At 37.3% G+C, this 21,773-nt stretch overlaps 1 protein-coding gene across 4 annotated transcripts in view; it reads right to left on the reverse strand.

The window, feature by feature from the left end:
- Positions 1–299: 299 nt before the first annotated feature.
- TASOR2 (transcription activation suppressor family member 2) overlaps positions 300–21,773 on the reverse strand; it is a 71,763-nt gene continuing 50,289 nt past the window's right edge. For 3 of the 4 annotated variants that reach the window (XM_058669520.1, XM_058669519.1, XM_058669517.1), the window contains 9 exons: positions 19,393–20,266; positions 17,420–17,840; positions 9,940–13,740; positions 5,585–5,710; positions 4,667–4,820; positions 3,381–3,486; positions 1,704–1,885; positions 1,147–1,261; positions 300–834 (listed from right to left, as the gene is read on the reverse strand). In XM_058669520.1, the coding sequence (XP_058525503.1) occupies positions 831–834; positions 1,147–1,261; positions 1,704–1,885; positions 3,381–3,486; positions 4,667–4,820; positions 5,585–5,710; positions 9,940–13,740; positions 17,420–17,840; positions 19,393–20,266 (5,783 nt within the window). In that variant the 3' untranslated portion in view covers positions 300–830. Of the gene's footprint in view, positions 835–1,142; positions 1,262–1,703; positions 1,886–3,380; positions 3,487–4,666; positions 4,821–5,584; positions 5,711–9,939; positions 13,741–17,419; positions 17,841–19,392; positions 20,267–21,773 lie in introns of those variants that run through there. The other variant, XM_058669518.1, reaches the window with a different exon arrangement.

Consider the following 21,773-nt stretch of genomic DNA (forward strand, 5'->3'; position numbering starts at 1 on the left):
TCAGAGCAGAACAGTCCTTACCCATGGCTTCACTATGTTCCCACATTTCACGATATGACTGCTACTGCTACTAGATTACTGATAGTTAAGCAGCTGTTTACTTAGCACAGGCAAATAATAATTAAGACTGAGGAGAGAAAAGAACGCTAGAAGCAGGAGCATGGCTGTGTCTAAGTGGTAAGTTCCAGTGGAAGGTGTTTTTGCTATAAGATCAAGGCAGAAACTTTGGTTGGATGATTTTTTTTTCTTTATTTTTTAAAAAAACCAAATTATAAAAACTTCTGTTCCAAATAGATACAAAGTATCTTAAATGTTTTTTGCTTGTCTTAAAAGATTACATAGATTGTTTCTAATACCATAAATAATTTCTTCAAAGGATTGATTTTGTAGTGTAGTATTTACAAAAATTAAACAAATGAAAAATGACGGCTTACAAATTTGTACCATTTAGGAAAAAGATGTATTGACTGTGTAGCGTTTGTATAACAGCAAATAACCATTTAAGATTTAGTTTTCATAATGGTGGCAAAAACTTCAAAACGGACAACATGCACTATAAATGCCTGCTATTAACATAAAAGTATTTGTTAAAAAAACTTTTGCTCCAAGTATGTAAATACATTGTAGAATTCTTATTTTGAAAAGTCCAATTCATAGCTTGGAACGCATTTAAAATGGTAATATTCAAAATTGTGATTCAAAGCCTAAACTATGAAGTCAGACATTCCATAGCAAAATAAAAGTTGTAGAGCAACTGATTTTTCAAATGAGAAGACTCTCAAAGTATTAAACAGCTGGCATCATCAATGTGTAGGCAAGCTTCAGCTGAATCACCTGCATAAACACAAAATGAATCCATCTTTAAAACAATTACCCTAAGTATTTTATAAACTAGAATTCTATAACTAATGTACAAAAATTTCCTTTTTAAACATACTTCAAACTTCTAGAAGTTTAAACAGCTGAGAACTTGAGCTCATCTGCTGGCCTCTCCCCACCCCCAAGTGGAGCTTTACCATCATGTCAGACACAAAATCATTTTTTCCATGAACATTTGAAGTACTTTTTAACTATTTCTGTCAGAGACACAAAATACCTGACAACACCTGTAATATATCTGGGAGGGTAACATAAAAATAATCTTACCAATAGCTACTCCTAAATGGAGATGCTACTTTTTGTATATTTTCAATAAAGTGATTTACATCTGTAACAAGGATTCCATTATTTTCAAAGACTTCTCTGGATATAGGAGGCCTGTCTGTTAAAACAAACATATATTGATTAAAATAAATGCATATATACATATATGTATTTTTGGCAACAGAGTAACTTATTTAAAAGAAAATTTATCTGAAACTTCCTAAAACATGGGCAAGTGGTTGAGGAGAGAAAAAGATTTGAATCTGGAGTACCTCCTTATATGGGGGTAGGGGTAGTATTACTTAAATACAGTTTTAAGAAAGGGTTTTAACTCTGGTCAAGATTCACAAAAGTACAAAATTAGTAAGAGTGCTCAGAGCTGATTAAACTTATGGATGGAACATTCTACAATACCTGTTTTGCCTTAAGTGCATTTATCAAAACACTGGCTAGAAATTTGTTTCTGGCCTGCCATGCATGAGATGATAATATCCCATCTTCTCTTTGGTCTTTAGTGACTCATCAGAAGGGCACTAAATAAACACAAGCTGTGAATTTACCTGTAAGGAAGACAGCAAATCTGGCACTGATATGCTGAATTTGCAGCCTTAACAGACATTTTAAAATTTCTGTTTTTGTTGATGATGGAGAGTCACACGGGTGGTAGTGAAGCAGTTCAATGATGTTTGCATTCTGGCATGATTTCAATATTAAGTTCTTCTTATGTGCAACTGAATCCATTCTGGAAACACAGAACTGAATGTTATTAACCAAATTGTAAGAGTTCAACAAATAAAAAGACCATACTATTCAGCAGGAAAATATGCACAGCTACACAAAATAGTTAAAGGAATAGATAGTACATGATTCCCATCATTTGTTGAACAAATATTTAAAGCCAGGTTTGACAAGACAGATGCAGTAGAACTGATAGATACACTCAGATTTTGGTTTCTGTTTTTAAATTTTAACTTCCGCATATAAGGGAGAACATGCACTGTTTGTGACTAGCTTATTTTTACTCAACATGAAACATGATATGCTCCCATCCAACTGTTTTGCCTTAGGTGACAGGATTACATGTATTTGTGTCTGGATAATTACTCCATTGTGTAGACCTCACATATTTATTCACTGGTCAGATCATGGACACTGTGGCTGTTTTGGCTATTGTGAACACTGCTGCTTAGACATGGTGGAACAGGTATGTCCGACACCGTGAACTCACGCTTTTTGAGTAGATACTTGCTAGATCATACAGCAAATTCTATTTGCAGTTTTTTAAGAAACACCCCTCCCCCCACTCTTATCCAGCTGCTACACTACATTACATTCTTGGCAAGAGTGTGTTAAGACTTGCACTTTCTCCAGTTCTCACCAGATTGTTTGCTTTCAGTGTTTTAGAAAACAGCTATTCTGTTAGTGATGAGGTGCCAACTGCCTGTGGTTTTAATCAGAATTTCCTTGATGGTTAGTGATGTTAAGCATTATTTTCTTATAATCCTTGGCCAGAAAACCAAATTTAGACTTAGTGTAATTTTGTGGCAGTTTACTTAACTATATCAATTTTCATTTGTTCCATTCTAAATATATAAAACACCTTTTATATAGAGATAGGAAAAGTCCTGGGAGGAAATTCATTGTTACATTAATACTGATTATCACATGATAATGTGTAAGATTGTAGTTTTCTTTAACAAGCAGAAAACATGAAAATGAGATAGAATCAACATTACAAGTCAGAGGATTTTCACAAATTTATCTAATCTCAATTCACTTCTGGACCTTTGTGAAACAATGGGCAATAATGCATCTCTAATCTTCCATACATATGCCTTGGGGTCCAATGACCAACAAATCATTAGAATTGGGTAGAAACTAGATTTTCATAAAATTCATTAGAATTCTTACCCTTCTTATGCTTGTTTTTAACATCTGTCCATGTCGATTCTCGTTTTCATGTGTGTTCTGCTTGTTAAAGGAAACTACAATCTTACACATTATCATGATGTGATAATCAGTATTAATGTTACAATGATTTCCTCCTAGGGCTTTTTCTATCTCTATATGAAAGGCAGTTTATATGATGAAGATCAAACTAAGCAGCTTTAGGATACTGACGTCTGCACACCTCACCTGCAACAGAACCTGAAGTAAGACTTGTCTATACTTTTCCGACATTATAGAGTATTTCTAATGTACTTTAAAGGGGAAAGGGAAGAATATATAGTCCTTACCTTGCTGCTGCTTTTATTGCTTTGTTTTCCCTGTAGTGAAGCAGCCATTTCCATCTTCCATTTTCATTTAGGTTTTCCAGGATTTTGACAAGCTCCTTGAGTTGAGCTATAGTGTAAGTTTGGCAAGAAATGTGCTTAAGGGTTTGATTCATCATAGTCTAGTAATAATTCTTTGTAAAATAGAAGACTCAAGCTTGAGTATGTCTTCATTGCCACTTACTGTGGTGAATACTCTGAGAGTACACCCTGTGGCCTGCCCCTGGACTCAGTCCTGTCATCTCACACTACAGACCAGAGCACAGCTAGCGGCAGCAACTAAAGCTCTGAACCAGAGAAGCAAAGTGACAGAAACAGGTCTGCTACTGATTCATCCCCCAAGTGACCTCTCAAGCAGCCAGGGCTAGCGAGGCTGAAACCAGGCGCCAGAAACTCCACCCCAGTCCCTCATGTGGGTGGCAGAAGCCCAGCCACTAGAGCATCTTAAGCCTCCTTTTCAGGCATTTTGGTAGGGAGCTGGATCAGAAGCAGAGCAGCTGGGACTCGGGTCAATACCCCAATATGGAATGTTGGCATTGAAAGTCCGGGCTTCACCTGTGGCACCACAGTCCTGGTCCCTTTAGAAAGGATAAAGTAGGATAAGGGAAATCCCAGGGACTATGGAACTGTATCATATGATGATGATAATAAAAAGGAAAAAAAACCCAACAAAACAGTTTTGAAGAAATGGAATAAAAAGCAAAAACATAAAAAAAGAAAGTAAAACCATATATCAGAAGCAATAACCACAGTGAATTTTAATGTGATCAAAGCTAAGACTGGATTGTACAGTGTCGGCTCTGAAAGAAGTGAATTATGTATTCAAGGAAATTAAGCAGCTTTTTATAACCATTTTTAGGATATCTAGTGTCAGCTATATGGTATGGATAATACTGTTCAGAAAATGAAGGCTGACTGAAAGCAAAAAAGTAAACATCGTGCTGATGAGTTAAATTTAAGAATCTGAAATCTGTGAATGATAGTGCTAGTTAACTGTATGACCAAGGAAAGGAACTGTTATAAGCAGTTTTGGTAGTAAGAGATCAGGTTAAGGGGTCAAGAAAACTAGAAGGGAATTATAAAGTGCTCAGCTGAATAGACGGCAGAAATTAAGTCCTCCCAGATGACAACTGATATTTCTTAAAGTTGATCATTTCCTTTTGACAAATCAGGTTTTTTGGGTCACAGAGTGAAGAAAAATTAATCTGACTAGACTTCAAAGAAAGTACCAAGGAAAATGAAATACCAACCTAATGTTAAAGTTTCCAATATTTTGTCATCTGATACCACAAATCCTCCTGCACAAAACAGCTCTTGATGGGTGTACTCTAGCATGTCCTCAGGACAATCTATTCCAGCAAAAACAACACCAGCTTGATGCTTGAGCTCCAGCAAAGAAGGAATCTGTTAAACATAAAAGGCCCTTGTCAAAGCAGTTCACTGGCCACGCTTTGTCACTTTTCTAACCAAAGATCTTAAGGCTCAGGAACAGCTTGAAATATCTGTATCCCTGATAATTTTGCTAACAATAAGGAATGTTTGTACATTTACCATAGCAGCTATAAATTCACCAAAGTTAATTAAAAAGAGGAGTTTTAAAAACCCCTAAAGGCTAGAAAAAAATGATTCATTAGGGGCAGTTCATGTGGGATTCTATAACCTGCCAGATTTCACATTCAGCGTCATCCCGTTTCCAGCTCACACAGTGTCAATGCAACTGGAATTTTCACCCACTACTGACACCACCAGCATTATGCACCTAGCCCATGGGCCCAAACTGGATCTTTTTCAAAAAGCATTTGTATTTGTCCACTTAACAGAAAAATATCAAAGTGTTACAAGGATACTTTAAACTCTCCTAAATCAAAACTGATTGCTAGGTATTCAAGTGATGAAAAAATTTAGCAATTTCTCAACTCTTCCTAGTTCCCCTTGATTTAATATAAACATTTTCTTGACTTTACAAAATAGTCTTCCTTACAAATACCTTGGCAATATTACAGAATTTTATATTGCATCTTTATCCCACTATCTTCCCATATAAAGGCCCAGGGGTAATGTGTGTGTTAGCTTCTTGCCTACATACAAAGGCACTGATGAATGCAATCTAGTCACCATAGAACATTGTAAGTGTTTAGAATAGTTATTTGTGAGAATTTCAAACCTACCTGATGCAAATGTGATGCAATATCTTCATTTCTAATGATGACTATTAGTGTATCTTCCTCTTTCTGTAAAGCTTGGCAAAAATGCTGAGGTTCAATTTCCATATGGCCTTGTTTCCTCAGAATACTCTGTAGGATTTACAAATAATGATTACTAAAACCTGGGTTACTTTCAGATGCTTATGTTGTTTAATAAAAAACACACTGTTTACTAGATTGTGCTCTAACATGACAACATAAATGGTAATTTTACTTAGGGAGTAAATGAGCTCCTTTTCTAGATAAAACAGGACTCCTGGTGCAGTTGGCAGGTGCCACTTGAAAGCAGCATTCACATCAGAGCACTCTTGTCCACTCTGCTTCCCACCCAGCTGCCTACTAAGGAGGAAGATGGCTAGCTCCATCTGATTTTGACCATTTGGGGAGCAAACCAGCAAAGGCAAATAACTTTCTCTGTCTTTTGTGTAGAAAGAGGGAGCGGGACAGAGCTGCAAAAGACAAAACAACAAACAAACCATAGAACTACTGGTTATTACCCAGATTTAAAATTTGCTTCAAAGGTAAAGTGGTTTATAATAAATCTTCCATGTCCATAAACTACCAAAAGCTAACTTTTTGTTTACCATACTGATTTACTTAAGTTCACCTTCAAGTGACTTGGGGGATCTTGGGTATTTCCTTTTTTGTCATCTTCAGTGATGTCTCTTAGACTTTATGCAAAATATAACATACCCGTGCACTTTACCATAATGGGGACTGATGTTTTCGTAGATGGTTGGACCCATATTTCTGAGCAAAACAGGTACTCTTTAAATTGCACATGGCTGATTGTAAGGTGCTGCTATAATGCACTTTACTTTTTTTTTTTTAATTGGAAAGTCAGATTTACCAAGAGGAGAGATGGAAGGATCTTCTACCCATTGGGTAACTCTCAACGTGGCCTCAACGACCAGAGCCAAGCCAGTCTGAAAGCCAGGAGCCAGCCTCCTCTGGGTCTCCCACGCGGGTGCAGGGTCCCAAGGCTTTGAGCCATCCTGGACTGCTTTCCCAGGCCACAAGCAGGGAGCTGGATGGGGAGCGGGGCTGCTGGGATTAGAACCAACACCCAGGGCCTGGCACGATAGTGTAGTGGTTAAGGTCCTTGCCTTGCATGCACCAGCATCCCATATGGTCGCCAGTTCTAATCCACAGTGCCCCACTTTACTATTCTTAACAGTAGTTCCCATGTTTTTCTGGGAACATTTATGTAATTAAAGAAATTCCTCAACCTTGCTTCCCCTTGTGATTCTGTCATGTTTTTCTGTTGCACCACCTTCATATTTCTATGGAAAAACACTGTATGACCATAATTTATTTCCTTTAAATAATAAATTGTTAGTCTTACTTTCCATGCAAACTACTCACATTTAAACAATCTTCATTACACAAACCATGGCATGATTTTCAAATAACTTTAAGAATTCTTTTTAAAAAAGCCTAATGAAATACTTAAGCTATCACTAATTTTCCTAGTTAAAAACAAATGATGAAACATCATCATTGTGTTCTATTGTGAACTTCGATGTCATATCTTCATCTTTGAGGTGAATGAGCCTAACACTCCATCATTACTAATCCTTCAGAACTCTGTAGGGAAGAATAATGATCTAGTGTATGTTTCTAAGCCTCTGAACACATTTACCCTGACTGGTACATTCTCAAGTTGATTTTAGAATATGTGTTTACTTTCTCATTCAGTTTTACCTTTGCATAGAACTTTTTATTTATTATTGTCACTCAGAGCCTCATGCTTAAATATCACCATGGAACAATACATTCACTACAGAAAACTAGCATGATACTTAGAAGTATTTCTACCTCAAGTAAAACTTAACATTACTATTTCTTGTGCATGAAAATTAAGATCACCTGCTATGGGAAGGAGGCATGACTGAAGATGATCAGGAATCTTTGTTTAAACAATGGCTTCCCCATACCCTATTAAGCTTTCTTTAAGCTGCCCAGTATGCTAACAACTCGCAATAGTTATTGCCTTCCTGTTGCACAGTAACTTGTTATCTCATAATAATTGTGTATACTAGGAAAAAAAAAACTGTTCTTTTTGGACTCCTAAAAAAAACTGAACAGATTTGTTGCAGCCAAAATTGTGACTGGAGCCTGGACAGATAAACTCGGATTGACTGGAGTTACCTTGTGACTCATTACAATATTAAGTAACACAACTCAGTGACGTTTAAGCTATCATCTTAATGAGGTTCATGGAGAAACATGATGTGTTAATACGCATGCTCAAAGGACTTTCCCCATCCCTTTCTTCTGTACTGTGTTCTGCCAGAGTTTTGCTCATATGTGTCACATTCACCCTAGCTCCATAAATTCTCAAATCCCCTAAATGGGGACATGGATCTGAGTTTTACCGTTTTTGTTTCTTCCTTCTTCTCGCAACAGGCCTGTAAATCACTTTTTTTCAGGCTGAATTCTATAGTTTTCTAAGAGTGCATGCAAGTGAAATAAGCCTGTTGCTCAACAAGTACTGCTTTTGAGAAGATGCAAACAAAAAGAAAACAAGTATTTTGTTCACTATGGCCAAAGAACAACATGTCTGAGGACTGACTGCAGACTCCATTATAGCACATTATAGTATGAGATATATTATTAACCAAACAAAATTGATTTTAAATCATGTTAAAATAATTTTCAAATTGAGTGTGGACACCAAAAGTCTTCAGAAAGACTGAGAACCCTTCAATGCCTTAACTACAACTTAACCCAAATGGCATGGAATCCAGATCAAAGACAAAGGAAGGGCATGGTGAAATGAAAAAGCAAATCCTGCAGCAATGTATTAAGAATCTTGAAGAGCAAAGGGATCTTATGCTCTTCATTTAAAAAACAACAAACATGGCTCTTCGGAGATGGCTGATTTCAGGATTGGGACAGCTAAAATAGAAGATGAGCCTAGAACATCACACTGCACTATAAAAGAGTATAAAAGTTCCCAATGAATTATGGGGATCTGTCAAAAGGACACGGAAACCAACTTAAAGGGACTCCCATACGTTTGGTCTAGGACAATCTGAGTTTTACAGTAATACTCTAATAATATGGACCATGATCCCTACTGACATATAAAAGCAAATGGTTAAATAAATATAAAAGAAGGGAAAGTTCTATTGCAGAATACTAATATATTCAGCAGGAATTATAAACTTTATCACCATCTGGCAACAATCATAACTGCTCAGTAAAGAATTAAAAGCAGTTACTAACGAATCTGGTGCATCAAAGTCTGGCAGGGAATTGGGTTTTTACTTGCAGTCTGAAATGTTTCCCCACTTTTTACTACCACAATCATATTAATTAACTTTACACTGGAGAAACTTAGAATCGGAGGACAAACAGTGGTGATCTGGTATCATGCACCAAAGAAACATTATATCTTGGTGTTCTTGCTTACAGTGAGGCAATGTATGACGAAAAAACATGAACACAGCTGGAAATGCTGCCAAATAACTGGCCTTGCAGTCTGCAAAAACTGTCAAGATCATAAATGATAAGAAATGACATGGGAACTATTCAAGATCAAACACATGGAAAGTTCACACACTAGATGCAGAAGGATCGGAGGAGTACATGGTCATACTGGATTAATGCTGACTTTCAGATTTTTAGGGTTGCACTGTGATCATATACAAGAGCATCCTTATTATCAGGTACACTTAACTATCAAGGACACTGGCTATACAACACATATGCAAATGGCTCTGAAGCATTACCAGAGTAACTGATCAAGGGATTCAGAAACCCTCATGTAAATTCACATATTTTTAGACAATATAAACCACTGCATGAAATGCAGAGGAAAGGAAAGAAATTCTGAGAGGATAAAATAAGGAAGCCAGTTATGAATCAACATATATTGTTTCCTTCTAAGAACTCACCATGGTTGTATCATTTAAGAACCATATGCACCAGAATATCAGTTATCTGAATAGTCAAACAAGGCAACACAAAACAACAAGAAAACACAACCAAAACCAAGAGTTTCCTCTGACCAATGTACATGAAGCCTGGAAATAACAACTTTTGAAGATTCTGTATTTCAGCACTGGAAATTGGATTACAACTTTTCATGAAAATTAGTCACTGTACTACTGAAACATACAAAAAAAAAAAAACAGAACAAATGCAGCTCCTTGCAGGAAAACAATTTCTGGTATGCAAATCAAGATTGAACTGTGAAACCTAAATACTACATCACACCCAAATTTCTTCCTCGAGCCAGCAATGTTAAAATTGTTACTTACAAAAGTAAAATTAGAAGGCAATAAAAATATGAAAATAAACTGGCACTTTACCTTTATTCTTGAGAAAAATGATTTGTCTTCTGTTTCAACAAAATAGAACATGAAGGCATTTCTATAAGCTTCTTTGACCACACTTCTCAGTTTGACATGTAACTTGGCACACAAGTCTGTAATCATGTCCTCAACTGAGACAGACTGTCTTAGGAAAGATGGAGCTATCTCTTTAGATGGGGTTTCTCCAGAATCATCATTTAAATCTTTGTTATGGAAAATATGGCTGTTATTCATCATTACCTTGTTGAATTCAGCATATTCACTGAGAATAAGAGAAATATCGTTCTGGGATTCTTTCAACATACTGTTGTGTTTCAGTTTGTTGAGGTGGAATGAAGCAGTCCGATTTCTTCGAGAACTTGTAAGATTTCTACTGTAACTACTTTCTTCCCAAGGTAAAGGCAGGCTATCAAGATGGCTTGGTGAGTGACCTCTCCACGGCTGACTCTCTTCCCCGTCATCTGAATGTACAATTGTTACCAGAAGGGGACTTCTACTCCTGGATGTAGGATGTCGAAGTGGAGCCTCAGGTGCCTGTGTAAAGGATAATGTTCCATCCATAATCTGGGTAGGTGATCCCTTTGAGAAGGTGGGATAATCATCCTGGGAATCCTCATTCCTTACTATTTGTTTTAGTTTATGCGTAAAACGCAGGTACTCCAGATCTAATGTGTTCTGGGTGAGGTCATCTGTCACCTGCCAAGTGCTTGCCCAGATGTTGTGCAAGCCACAGTATGTCATGGAACTTCGCTGCCTCCTCGGACTATGCAGATTTTTCGAGGTATTGTTGAGATCTTTTGTTACAGTAAAGTTAGGGTAAGTTCTGGGAACACCATAGAGATCCCGGATCTGGATATAGCGTGGTACCCATTTATCTTCTTTCTCTGAATCAGTGACCCGGTTTCTGGGTGGAATGCTTGTCTCCAGCTCCGGAATTTCGTCTGAGTAGCTCCAATCTCCATTAGCATTACTGTTTAAGCTCATAAAAGAGTCAACACCATCTTTTGCAGCGTTTCCTTTTCTCCTGGAATGACTACCGTTCAAAGAACAAGAATCTTCCACATCTAATTTAGGATTTCTGCAATTCCCAACAGTATCTTGGTTATGGTCTCCACAAAGTGGCTCAAAGTATATGTCAGAATTTACCCTGCTCTCCATATCTGTGCCTTGTGTTTCAGAATCGGCCTCAGCCCTGTACTCCTCACTAGTGCACTTTCTGTCCTTCTGCTCCTTAGAATTTGCACAAACAAGAGAGTTAAAGCATTCTGGAACAAAGAAAGCAGAAGGCTCTTCACTGATATTTTCAGTGGTGTCTGCTATTTTTTGGTAAGGACCAGCATACATGAGGAAAAGCCCACCACTCAACAGCTCTTTTGTTTCACTCAATGACCTATCTTGCAGCATGCAGATTTTCTGTTTACTCTTTATAAATGTGCTTTTAGACTGAGAGCTGCTAACACCTAGATTTGTGTTACCTTCATGTAACTCAGCTTCAGTTTCATTATTAAGCAAACTGGCCATTCTGACTACTGATATTTCCTGTGTTCGAAACCCTGGCTCTACACTTACTGGTTTGGTGTAGCAAGTTAATGTAGTTCTATCTGAGGAAGAACCATGCTTTGGAATTTCTAGGTATGTACCATCAGTTCCATCAACAGGGTCGGAGTTCGTAAGATTGACCTTACTTGAACTGCCACTGTCTATTTTCAAATCACTGTGAGGTAAGTTTGTCTTAATGCTTTTAGGGCTAGTCTGCTGTTTTAATGACATATCAACAATTCCACTAGGAGCAGTTGCGGACATTAACGTGTCAGCCAAAGACTTACTCTCAATAATTTTTCCAGGACAAAATGGAGATTCACTTAACTCTGAGACAAGATGCCTGTTCTCTGTGCTAATTTGCTGCAAGGGATTTCCCGGTTTTACCAGTTTTTCAGGAGATTTGAGGTTGTCTTCATATTTAAAAGTTGAGGCAGATTCGTTTAACTTTGTATCATCATGCTGCACTTTCTCTGAGAAAGATAAACCCTCATCTTGCTTACTCAGATTATTTTCCTCAGTTGCTTCACTAGGTAGAGGTAGTGTCAGTCTATCTTTTCGTCCTGAATGACTGGTTAACACTAGAGGTATTTCAGCAGACAGATGCATTTCCTGTATCTGAGTTAAGTTATCTTGACCTACTATGGCAATGGTAGGTCCAGTAACAGAATTTTCTTTTTCTGCTAAGGTTAAATCTCCTGACCCGATCTGGGAAAATTTATTACTTATCTCAGATTTTGTACCATAAAGTTTTAAAGTGCATGGTGTCACAGTCTGAACTGGTCGTGTTTCTTCAACTGAAACTGGTGGGTCAGGATTAGAAGCTGGTGATACTTCTTCAATGAGAGAATCAAAGTGAAAATCAGAGGTAACAACTTCCTCAGCAATTTCAAGGGTACAAATTTCTTTAGAAAGTACTAAAGTAACTGGTTGCAACTTATCAATGTTTCTCTCTTTATTTTCTAATGGTTTTTCTGATATGGCAGGATACACTGAATTCACTTGTCTGTTTTCCATGAGGGTTACCTCTTCTGGCTCAGCCATTTCTTCACCTATATCCTGAAGTTCGACATTTGAAATTGGAGCATCCTTAACTTGCTCTACTGCTTCAGAAGACATTTGTTCTCTGGGACTTGTAGGTGGTGATGGTGTTAGAGTTAAGTCAATATCAGAATCCTCCCCTGGTAAATCTAGATTAACTTCATCTCTATTTGGAGACAGACTGGTTTGTTGTGTGTCAAATACTGAACTGAATGTTTCAAAATGAATACTTTCATTGTTTAGATCACTGCCGTCATTCCTTCTTAGGCCTAAGAAGTCATCTGATATATTGATTCTTGATGGAATGCAGTTAAGCAAATATTTTTTCTCCAAGGTGATAAAGGCTGATGATGAGGCTCCTTCAACTTGTGATGCCTCTACTACTTCTGGAGATATGCTAAAGTGATTCTGAGTCTGCATAAGTAGTTCTGGAGGGTATTTCACTTTATCATTGACTAATGGAGAATTAGAACTGTTAACTAATGATGATGCCTGCATTCCTACTACATTACCAGACCGTGATGGGGAAACTGGAAGAGACACCTCTGTCTGTACAGAATATGTTTCTTTAGCAAATCTCTCATTATCTACTGAGGAGGCAGAAAGATAATTAATGCCTTTCTGGTCTGACATTGTTAGGGATGAAATGTCCCCAAGACTTTGTGCTTGTGACTTCTCCAAAGCAGATATAGGATGTCCAAGATCTGCAGCAGGTGATGCTTGCTTAATCAACTCTGTATTAAAGGTAACTAGTTTATCACCTCTATTTATAACTTCTGTTTGTACTGGTAGATAGGCATTTTTGTCTAAAGTAGGAGTAACTGGCTCCACATTAATCATTACATACCCCGCATCATCTGTCCTTTCCAAGGAAGGTTGACATTCATTAATGGGGGTATCCTGATGGATATGGCTCTGTAAAGCACCTGTGTGTGTTTGCATATTTGCATGAAAAATATCATTGTTTTCAAGGGTACTGTACATAGACTTCTGACACACCACTGATTGACTGCTGCTCCCATTATAGGTTGCAGTGAATGGGGCTTGTGCAATATTATCATTATAAGAAACCACAGTTGTGTTATCAAATTGCTGAAATAATTTATCTTCAACAGGAATAGGAAGTCCATTAACTTGGGTATTTCCAATACCAGAAAGCACAAAATTAGAAGTCTCTAATTTATCTGATGAATCTTGCTTAGCTCTTTCCCCAACTACCTGAAATGGCCAAAAGAAAAAGAAATTTAAATGTTAGTCAAATAAATACACTATTATTTGAAACTTTCCCAAGAAGCAACACTGTAAGGTAACTACTATTCCTTGTACCCACAACAATTCAGATAAAAGTTCCTTATTCTATAGCTATCCTCATTACTTAAAACTGGATATAACTCTTCCCTGTTTTAATACTACTTATTCCACAAGGCAACAGAAAACTTCTTAATGTGGTTTTCATTCATAAATTAAAAAGACTGGATTAAATGGTAAGAAGACAGGTGTAGGTTATAAATTGGCAAAATAAGCTGAGGGCAATTCTGAAAACCTTAACAGGCTGTTCTGTTTTGTTGAAAGTCTGAAGCATTGTCTTTTTCAGAATAAGGCAGAATGAGGAAGTACACAATGTATTACACCTCTGTAATACTTGAAGCATTATATTTACATACTGCGTACCATATCTTGAAGCACAACAGCAGTCAGGATCTGTGTTTCAAATCTCTAAAAGTTTATTTTTCTTTATTTGAAAGGCACAATAACTAAACGAGACAGCAAGAGCCATCTTCCATCCAATGGTTCACTTATCAAATGTCTACTACTGCTGGGGCTAGGCAAACCACAGCCAGGAATTCCATCTGTCTGCCGCATTGGTGGCAGACCCAAACACATGAGCCATCATCTACTGCCTCTCTTTTTCAAAGTCTTTCTGTCTTAATCAAAGACACATTAACCCACTGAGATAGCAGCGTGGGCCTGAAAGGTGAAGTTTTAAGCACACACAGCATTAGCAAACTCTTGATGACCACCCTACGGTCTTAATGAAATACCAACATGGACAATCTTGATATATTTATATTTAAGTAAATGAAAATTATTTTTATAACGCAGCTACTTATTTATGGGTGGAGTAAGAATTAGGAAGAGCAAGTGAGCTCTTTTGTACTGGTTCACAGCTTAGGTACCTGCACTGGCTGGATCTAAATCAGGCAGAAGCCAGGATCTGGGAGCTCAACCCATGTGGGTACTAGCAATTCAGCTACTTGAGCCATCATCTGTTGCCACCTGAAGATGTATTAGCAGGAAGCTGGAAGTGTGAATAAGTCAGTACTCAAACTCGGGTTCTCTAATTCGGCATGTGAGCAGCCGAATGGACAGCTAAACTACAAGGCCAAATGTTTGCCCTAATTTTATGCTTGCTTCTGCTACAGTGTGACATTTCTAAAATAAAGTCCAATAATTTTAAAAGAACTCAACTAAGCATACATCTGCAATGCTGCTGTCAATCTGGAATCCCTTCCAGACTCCAGTGTGTTCACCTATTGAGGAAGTGAATGGCACATACAATACATATGTGTACTTTTTGAATTTCGGGCACTATAACCACCAAAATGAACTGTAGGCTGAGAACCCCTAATTTGAATTCACGATCTCTCAGTGAATTCGAATTCAGACTTCCAGTGCTGAATTCAACTTTCCAAATTGTAGAGCACTTTAGATTTTGCATTAGCAATTCTCAACTGGGGAATATCTACACAAATATAAAAAATCTGAATCACTTTTTGTCCTAAGCATTTTGGATAAGACAGACTTAACCTGTATAAATAACAGAGGGACTGTTCACAATCACTGATGCTAATATTCCATAGTTCTTTATTACTGTATTTTCATATTTGCAAAAAAACTCCCTAAAATTAGTAAGATGAGTTACATTACTATTAAATATTACCATAACCAAAATATAACTTGAGAAACTACTATGTATATGTGACCAGCACTGTGATGTAATGGGTAAAGCTGCCATCTGCAAGGCCAGCATCCCATATAGGTGCCAGTTCATGTCCCAGTTCCACTTCTGCTCTACTTCTGACCCAGATCCATGCAAATAGGCTGGGGAAAACAGCAAAAGATGACCTAAGTGTTTAGATTCTTGCCATCCACATGGGAGACCAGAATGAAACCACTGATTTGACTTGGCCCACCATGGCCAGTGAGAAATGCATCAGTAGATGGGAGTTCTTTCTCTCTTTCAAATAAATAAACCTTAAAAAACAAAAACTACTATGTGTATGGATAGTAAGCAAAATCTACCTAACTAAATTATATATTCTTATTCTATGGTCATAATTCTTAATTGTATTTTTATGTATCTCTTTGACAACCAGATCAATTTTTTGAACCCCATTTTCAGGAGGAAAAAAATAAATACACAATACATATACATACACATATATAAATACATATGAAGACAAAAATATGCAGGTATACATATTTATGTATACAAATACATGAATATAAATATAAGGGTACTTCAAAAATGAGAAAAAAAAGTTTATTTTGGTACAAAGAAAGTTTGAAATCCATGCATATTCCTTGTCTTTTTGAAGACTCCTTGTATATGCACCACATACCCTAAATGTGACACTGACCAGCATCTATGTTATCTAGATTTGAATCTCGATTATTCACTGCACAACTTTAAAAAATCTCCCTGCTTCTCTGTACCACAGTCCGCTCATCAACAGTAGATTAACAGTCCTTACCTGGTTGGTTTGAGAACTGAGTTACTGTGATTGAAGAGTTTGGGACACACTCTAGCATATATGCTTCAGAAAGTCTAACTTGAATAATGATATTGCTTATTTGAAAACATTTGTAGATCCCCTAAGGCTTGGTTTACTTGTAGGTTCCCAGTCAACCAAGGTTTAAAATTGTCTACGCAATGTTAACACAGACATCACATTATTTTAGAATAAATCCATGTTAAAGGCTTAAAGAACAGGAATTCTGTCAACTCATTTATCTACGATTTTGTTACAACTTTCTGATTTGTTCCAGTTAATAACTGAATTATCTGGTATGGCTGACTATCAGGCAATAACAATGAAATGAAAAAGTATATTTTCCATATTTAAAAATAGTTATCAACAATAGTTCTCATAATTATAGCATTTACTAATACAGTATTTATCTTCAAAAATAATTTTAAAATAATAAGTTTTAAGGTTGATCAAAGCACTCTTCGTATTTATTAACATATCTGATTCTGAAAAATATTCTTTCTAGGTAAGACATGAGAGGTATGTGTCACTTCCTTAAAAATTAACAGGGTCCAGTGTTTTGGTACAGCAAGTTAAGCTGCTAGTTGTAACTACCACAACACATACTGGAATGCCAGCTTGAGTCCTGGGGTTCGTTTTGTTTCTGATCCAGCTCCTTATTACTGTGCCTGGGAAGGCAAAAGAAGATGGCCAAAGTACCTGTGACCCTGACCCATGTAGGAGACCATGGCTTAAGCCTGGCCCAGATCTGGCTGTTGCAGCCATTTGGACAATCAATGAATATACAGAGAATCTGTTTCTCCTTCCCTCTGTTGTTCTATCTTTAAAAAAATAAATATTTCATTTTAAAACCTCAAGAAAACAATCTAAGAGAATGAACATATGCTTCAAAGGATAAAGCTAGTAACACAATTACAAATACTTAGCTCAAGATGTTTTTCTGCTCCTTCTTTCTACCAGGATGACAAATCTACCTGCAGACAACTGAGATTTTAGGCCAATAATCCTTTATATACCTAAAGAATCTATCTTTCTGAAATAAAAATACATTCTAAATGTGACTTTACATACAAAAAAGCTGAAAATTTCTTCAAAATGCCAACATTTACAGTATTTGGTCTTACCTCACTATTATATGAATAGATGAAATCCTGGCGTTCTGAGTTATCTAGGTGATATTCTCTTGCAAAAATTTCTTTCTGTTCACACAGTTGCAAGCCTTTGACAGGTGGTGATTTAATGTAAGGATGTAAACAGTTACAGTCAGGGAAGGACAAGTCGGCAGCACAGCCTTTGCAAGTTTCATTTGTCTCCAACAGAGGGTCTGCAGAACATGTTTCCATTTTGGGAAACTCCTCAATTTCACTGAATTCAAAAGATTCCAATGTACTATTTATAGACACATATTTTGCTGGGTTGCTGTGTTCTACCACTTTTCGGGATGATCTTATGACCTTGTTCTGACTGCTATAAAACAGAGCTACCCAGATATGAAGCAAAAGCTTCACTTCTTCCACATTATCAGGCAAATCAGTATTCCAGGGCCTAAGATTTTAGAGAAAAAGAAAACACATAATAATAATTGAAAATGGCTCTTTTAGCTAATAAAAGCAAGAGTCTCTACTATTAACTTCAGCTTTGTAGTCTTTTTAAAATTAAATGATGAATAAACATGGAATTAACATAACTATAACTCTAACCCAATCATTTCAAACAGAACAGAATTAACAATCAGTGTATTTAGGTAACTTCTTTCAAACTGTGAAACTTGTATAGGAGACTCATCATCTGAACATGGACTACCAACTCCTGGTTCAGCATTTGCTTTTCCATCACATAAACTTTTTCCGGACACAATATACTTATGACATAATGCTTTCTTTCAGCTGCTACCCAAATCCTATGGTCTTGGTTTCCCTAAGTCAGGCTAAGTTCTATTTTTGTGTTCTAGTTTTATCATCTTTCCAGTAAGACAGATATAGACAATAATTTGGTTTTTTTTCTAATAGTTGGGAAAGTTTAAAGATTATATCTCTGGGCAATTTAGCAGAATTATACTGTTTTTAGATTACAGCTAATATAAAGCTACAAAGGAATATGTGAAACACTTCTGGCCTCTGAAGGGCAAAAGTAGGCCGACAGTGACAATGACTGAAAGAAGCTACATTGTTAGACTGCAATTCAACAGGATTAAGGCTAAGGACATTATCCATATAAATACATACAAACAAAAGTATATATGAATATGTGCAAGGGAATAAATCTGATACCTATCCTATGAAGTCCATTTGGTCACCTCATATAGCTAATGCTGTTAACAGTGATGGTTACTATTTATTTTGTAAGGCCAATCACCTCTGGATATAGCTACTGCTAAAACCAAACTCTTCTAAGCTATCCACAGACTGTCATCCTCCATTGACATCATCTGGAAGTTTGTTAGAAATGTCAACTCTTGGTCTCAACCAAACAATGCAGAACCTACAGTTCACTAAAATCCTTGGATGAACCACATATACAATAAAGACTGGGAAGCACTGTCCATATAACTCACCCAGGACAGATGTAATAAACTCAAAAGAGCCTGGATTCAAACCTAGGTTAGTCTGAACTGCACAGCCTGGCAGTTAACCACTCTACTGTAACACCTCTTTAAGAAGATTTCTAGAGTAACTCTAAATAAAATCATTCAGCTCCTGTCACTGACAAATTGAAGCCAGAGATAATTTTTTTGGAATGTTTTTTCTGGAATCCATTCTGTAGAGCATCATCTGTATCTCATACGACTTTGTATTAAGATCTTGCCTAAAATTCATATTTGAAGGAACACCGCAAAATAGAAAGCTACTTATAAGCCTCTTGTTTCCTTTAAAAGTTTATCTATCACTGATAGTGATAAAACAATCTATCCCCGATTTCCAGTAAACATGTTTGCTTGATATTATTACCATACTACATGTTTTTCTCTCTCTCTCTCTCTCTCTCACACACACACAAACCAACTTTTTTTTCCTCAAAATCTGGCAAAACTTTGTCTTAGTACACTGATCTCAACAGAACAATTACATCATTTTCACCATGTTTGATTTATACTTACCCATGTAATGCTCTTATAACAGTTTTCTCTAGTGGGTTATTTGTATATTTGCTATCTAAGCTGAATGAATATTCTGTCTCACATTTGAATGTGACCTGCAAAGAGTCATCACAGCTAAACACGGTACGAGAGCAAGAAGAATCTTTAAGGCTGGAAGACATCAATCGACTCTTGCGTTTTATCAATGGACCCTCAGAAAGTTTTTGTAGAGGGGAGGTATTTTGCTGATGCCGAAAAGGCATGACTTTTCCTACTGGGGTTCCTGCTTCAGGACCTTTTGTTCCATTCTTGCTAAAGGCAGGGCCCGGTACTCCTCTCTGTTGTAGATATTTCTTGGAGTGTTCTGCAAGGAGTAGGGCATATGAATGTTCCACAGTAACCGAGGTATTTTGGCTTGCATCTGAAAGGTCTGATGTTTTCGCTGTAAGTGCTGACTGGACTTTAGCAGGGGCCTGGCTATAGGACACCAAGCTGTCTTCCTCTTGGCTGACAGTTAAATCTGACCCTGAATTACCCATCGTTTCAGAGGATGGCTTAATTAGTCCACCTTTGTGACTTTTAATTCCCCTATGGTATTCATGGTCAGATCTACCTCGCAAAGTACTTTCTTTAGAGAATGAAACATCGTTTTGTGGCAATTCAGAGAAAGGAAGGTTTCTAGACTCAGTTGATGGTGCAGCAGCTGGTACAGCAGAGCGCAATGCTAGATCAGCTAACATATTTAGGGCCTGGGAATCACAGTTGATAATGGAATCTTCAGAAAGATCTTTCTGATCCACTGTGGTATTTTCTGGTTGAGTAGCTGTATTTACACTATCTTTTGGGTCATCTAATGAAACTTCTGATTCAAGTTGTGAAGCAGTTTCTCCTTTGGCTTACATACAAAAAGAAGAGAAAAAAAATATATTATGTCTGCTTTTCATAGGATTCTCTGCCATATTACTATGCCTTAGTGAAAATAGTAAAATCAATGTCCAAGATATGTTACACAGAATGCATTTTAAATTTTGCCACCTCTTCCAACTCTGATTGTGGTGCACTGACCAAATTAACAAATCTAACTGTAATCTCCTTTCTTTTAAAAAGAAATCAATCTGCAAAAATGCATGTGTTGGGTGACATACAAGGTTAAGAAAGAAAAAGAATTTAAATAAAACAAAACAATCAAGGGAAGTGAAACTTGCCTTGGAGATCTCAGAATCCAATGCAGATTTAAGAACATAAAAGGTCAAGAATGGCGTTATGACAGATGCCAACATCCTATATAAACACCAGTTTGAATACAGTCTGTTCTAATTCCAATCCAGTTTTCTGCTAATGGCCTGGGAAAAACATCAGAAGATGGCCAAAGCATTCCTACCACCCCAACCTAGGGAACCACGGTGAAATCCCTGGCTCCTGGCTTTGGCCAGACATAGCGCAGGCTACCACAGCCATATCTGTCTCTCCCTCCCTTTCACATATACACATATACATGCATAAATCTTTAAAAACAATATAGTGTATATTAGAGTCTTTCTCAAAATCACTTCCCATCACAACTTATTTAAGAAACCACCTATGTTCAAATATATTTTAAAAAGATGATTTATTATTTGAAAGGCAGAGAGAGAGAGAGAGAAAGAAGGTCTTCCATCTGCTGGTTCACTCTCCAAATGGCTGCAACAGCCAGAACAGCTGCGCAGGAGCTGGGAGCCACTCATTCACACTGGTTCAGGGTCCCAAGGACTTGGGCCATCCTCCAAAGCTTACCCAGGCTATATGCAGAGGTAGATTAGAAATGGAGCAAACATCAATCATTGGGCCCAGCACAATAGCCCAGTGGTGAAATCCTTGCCTTGCATGCACCAGGATCCCATGTGGGCACCTATTTGTATCCGGGCCACCCCACCTCCCTTTCAACTCCCTGCTTGTGGCCTGGGAAAGCAGTAGAGGATGGTTCAAAGCCTTGAGACCCTGCACCCGTGTGGGAGACCCAGAAGCTCCTGGCTCTTGGCTTTGGATTGGCTCAGCTCCGGCCATTGCAGACACCTGGGGAGTGAATCAGCGAACAGATCTTTCTCTGTATCTACTTCTCTCTGTAGATCTATCCTTCCAAGAAAAATAATCTTTTAAAAAAAAAAAAGATACCAACTATTACCCACATGGGATGACGGTGCCATAGGGCAGAGGATTAGCCTATTGTGCCACCACACAAATACCTCAAACAAACTTTATAAAAATTGATTTTAAATAAAAGATATGACATGAATACCTTATGATTTGCTCTTATTTAGAATCACTAATTATTTCATTTCCAGTACTAACAATCTACTGATAGCTTTCCTTTGTGTAGACAATCAAATCTAACCACTGCCTTTCATCAGCATGCTCTCCCTCAC

Source organism: Ochotona princeps, chromosome 10 (genome assembly GCF_030435755.1).
Source record: "Ochotona princeps isolate mOchPri1 chromosome 10, mOchPri1.hap1, whole genome shotgun sequence".
NCBI lineage: Eukaryota > Metazoa > Chordata > Mammalia > Lagomorpha > Ochotonidae > Ochotona > Ochotona princeps.